This window comes from Panthera uncia (assembly GCF_023721935.1).
Source record: "Panthera uncia isolate 11264 chromosome A1 unlocalized genomic scaffold, Puncia_PCG_1.0 HiC_scaffold_16, whole genome shotgun sequence".
Classification (NCBI taxonomy): Eukaryota; Metazoa; Chordata; class Mammalia; order Carnivora; family Felidae; genus Panthera; species Panthera uncia.
The window spans coordinates 64,850,910-64,855,009 of record NW_026057576.1 but is presented as its reverse complement, the minus strand read 5'-3'; the positions used below and the strand labels follow the sequence as shown (position 1 = coordinate 64,855,009).

General features: G+C 35.4%; 1 protein-coding gene across 4 annotated transcripts in view; it reads left to right on the top strand.

Moving 5' to 3' along the window:
- Window positions 1-4,100, top strand: part of UGGT2 (UDP-glucose glycoprotein glucosyltransferase 2) — a 192,566-nt gene that overhangs the window by 143,865 nt on the left and 44,601 nt on the right. For all 4 annotated transcript variants that reach the window (XM_049647155.1, XM_049647154.1, XM_049647157.1 and 1 more), the window contains one exon: window positions 1,321-1,400. In XM_049647155.1, the coding sequence (XP_049503112.1) occupies window positions 1,321-1,400 (80 nt within the window). The remainder of the gene's footprint in view (window positions 1-1,320; window positions 1,401-4,100) is intronic.

The following is a 4,100-nucleotide window of genomic DNA, read 5'->3' as shown; positions in this document are numbered from 1 at the left end:
TCTCTCTCTCTCTCTCTCTCTCTCTCTCAAAATAAATAAATTTAAAAGAAAGCAGTAATCAATCATTGTATCTGTAAGGCATGGAGCTAGTATGATGCATTTTAGTGTATAAATACCTATTCCTACAGAGTCATTATTCAGAAAAAAAAAAAAAAACATTGCTTACCTCCGAAGTTTTTATGTAAAGGTAGAATTTAGGAATAAAATAGGAATTTAAATGGAAATATAAAATATGGGATTGGATCCCAGTTTATGTGATTGGAAATAATAACATGTTTCCTTCTGAGCACCTCAGCACTTCATATAATTTATTATTTCTTACCATAAGGAAAATTTATGCTATAAAACATAATTTATTGGAAGAAATGGATAATTTCTCATTGAACACTTGAGAAAAACTGCCTCAGTGACCTCTGTTGTAGCAAATATGAGGAATGATAGAATAGGAAATAGGGCTCTGAAATCCTTAGTCTGTCCTGATTCCTTCTCAAGGCTGTTCTTTCCTGTTCTATGTGCCTTTTCTCATCCTTCTTTCTCTATGTCCTCTGTTGACTAATATCTTTCAAATCTGCACTGACTTGCCTTCTAGAGGTAGGGACTACCAAAATTAATAATTCTCCTACATCATATGCCCCAGGAAAAGAGACAGTATTTCCTCCATATGTAGCTAGGAACTTCCTACATCTCTACCACGTGGGCAGAATTCCAAATGGACTGGGGCACCCTGGCCATTGTTGCCGTGAGGACAGCACTTTGTATTCATACGTCATAGTTCCAGCAATTATTTTACTTATTCTTCAATACTAAGGAAATATGGAGACCATGAAAGAAGGTCACATTAGGCAAAAGGGAGGCCGCGTAACTCTTGAGCAATGAAATCAACTGTCTGGATTCAAATCTGACCCTGGCCATGATTTATTGTGTGATCTTGGGTGAATTACTACTACATTTCTCTGTGGCTCAGCTGTGAAGGTGGTCGCCTCTAAAGGCTGTTATGAGGATCACATGAGATAATGAATATCAAGTGTGAACGCAGGGCACCTGAGTAGCTCAGTCAGTTAAGTGTCAGACTTTGGCTCAGGTCATGATTTTTTGGGTCGTGAGTTCAAGCCCCGCATCAGGTTCACTGCTGTCATCACAGAGCCTTCTTCATATCCTCTGTTCCTGTCTCTTTCTGCCTCTTTGCCACCCCTTCTCTCTCAAAAATAAATAAAACATTTTTTAAAGGTGTGAACACAGTGCCTGGTACATAGTAAATGCCTAATAAATGTTAGATATTAAGATTATTTAATATAAAATATGGGAATTTTTTTCTCACAGGTACTTGGCAAGATTATCAACATGAAGATAAAGTTGTTCATGAACTGTAGGGGTAAGCTTTCAGAAGCCCCTTTAACAAGGTGAGTCTGAGTGAACATAATTTCATTTCAAAAAGTTTGCAGATGCTAAGACTAAAAGAAAGAACCATAATTACTGGGTCTGGTTTTTTTTTCTTCACAAGATGGTTAACTGAAAAAAGATCAGAAGACCAAAGATAATTTATTCACCTTAATGGATGCAAAATTATAATAACCAGTAAAATTGATCTGACATAATTACAGTATTTACATGGATTTATGTTTGTCCATGGGTATTTTTGAAAATGTGATGTAGAAATACCTATATAAAGTTGAATTAAACCATTTTTGTGTTTGTATACTTTCAGTACTTCAGAGCTGAATTATCAAAATGAACTTTATGATATTGTCTCATTTCTTATTCGGAAGTATTGAGATGTAGTTAGTGTAGAATAATCTTTTAATAATACAGAAAATGTTTATTGTTATAAACAATTAAAAATTTTTAACAATTATAAAATTATAAACAATTATATATATTTTATTATATATATATTTATTATATATATTATATATATATATAATTATAAAAAATTATAAACAATTAAAAATTTTTATATATAATTTATTGTCAAGTTAGTTAACATACAGTATATATGGTGTGCTCTTGGTTTGGGGGGTAGATTCCTATGATTCATCGCTTACATACAACACCCAGTGCTCATCCCAACAAGTGTCCTCCTCAATGGCCATCACCCATTTCTCCCCTTTCTCCATCCCCTCTGTCAACCCTCAGTTTGTTCTCCACATTCAAGAGTCTGTTATGGTTTGCCTCCCTCTCTGTTTGAAACTATTTTTTCCCTTTCTTTCTCCCATGGTCCTCCATTAAGTTTCTCAAGTTCCATATATGAGTGAAAACATATGATATCTGTCTTTCTCTGACTGACTTATTTCACTTAGCATAATACCCTCCAGTTCCATCCACATTGTTGCAAATGGCAGGATTTCATTCTTTCTTATTGCCAAGTAGTATTCCATTGTATATGTAAAACACATCTTTATCCATTCATCAGTTGATAGACATTTGGGTTCTTTCCATGATTTAGCTATTATTGAAAGCACTGCTATAAACATTGGGGTACATGTACCCTTTTGAATCAGCACTCCTGTATTGATTCATGCAGGATCAATTGCTGGGTCTTAGGGTAATTCTATTTTTAATTTTTTAAGGAACCTCCACACTGTTTTCCAGAGTGGCTTCACTAGTTTACATTCCCACCAACAATGCAAGAGGATTCCCATTTCTCCACATCCTCACCAGCATCTGTTGTTTCCTGAGTTGTTAATTTTAGCCACTCTTACTGGTGTGAGGTGGTATCTCACTGTGGTTTTAATTTGTATTTCCCTGATGATGAGTGATGTTGAGCATCTTTTCATGTGTCTGTTGGCTCTCTGGATATCTTTGGAAAAGTGTCTGTTCATGTTTTCTTCCCATTTCTTCACTGGATAATTTGTTTTTCGGGTGTTGAGTTTGGTAAGTTTAATCCTTTATCTGATATGTCATTTGCAAATATCTTCCCCCATTCCATCGGTTGCCTTTTAGTTTTGTTGATTATTTCCTTTGCAGTGCAAAAGCTTTTTATCTTGATGAGGTCCCAATAGTACAGTTTTGCTTTTATTTCCCTTGCCTTTGGAGATGTGTCAAACAAGAAGGTGCTGCAGCTGAGGTCAAAGAGATTGTTTTTCTTCTCTGGGGTTTTGATGGTTTCCTGTCTCACATTTAGGTCTTTCATCTATTTTGAGTTTATTTTTGTGTATGGTGTCAGAAAGTCATCCAGTTTCATTCTCCCAGCACCATTTGCTAAAGAGACTGTCTCTTTTCCATTGGATACTCTTTCCTGCTTTGTCAAAGATTAGTTGGCCATACATTTGTGGGTCCAATTCCAGGTTCTTCATTCCATTGGTCTATGTTTCTGTTCTTGTGCCAGTACCATGGTGGGGTTCTATCCTTCAAGAAGAGCTAAAAATTATAAATGTTTATGCTCTCAACTTGGAAGCACCCAAACACATAAATCAGTTAATCACAAACATAAGCAATCTTATTGATAGGAATACTATAATTGCAGGGGACTTTAATACTCCACTTACAACAATGGACAGATAATGTAGGCAAAAAAATCAATAAAGAAACAATGGCCTTGAATGATACACTGGACCAGATGGACTTGACAGATAGATTCAGAACTTTTCATCCAAAAGCAGCAGAGTATACATTCTTCTAGAGTGTACATGGAACATTCTCCAAGATAGATCACATGCTGGGTCACAAAACAGTCCTCAAACATATAAAAGAATTGAGATCATACCATGCATATTTTCTGATCACAACAGTATGAAACTTGAAATCAGCCACAGAAAAAAAAATTGGAAAGCCTCCAATGCATGGAGGTTAAAGAACATCCTACTAAAGAATGAATGGGTCAACCAGGCAATTAAAGGAGAAATTAAAAAAAATACATGGAAACAAGTGAAAATGAAGACACGACAGTCCAAACCCCTTGGGATGCAGCAAAGGCAGATACATTGCAATCCAGACCTATCTCAAGAAACAAGGAAAATCCCAAATACAAAAACTAACAGCATACCTAGAGGAACTAGAAGCAGGACAGCAAAGAAACCCCAAAGCCAGCAGAAGAATAGAAGTAGTAAACATTAGAGCAGAAATAAACAATACAGAATCAAAAAAAAAAAAAAAAAAAAAAA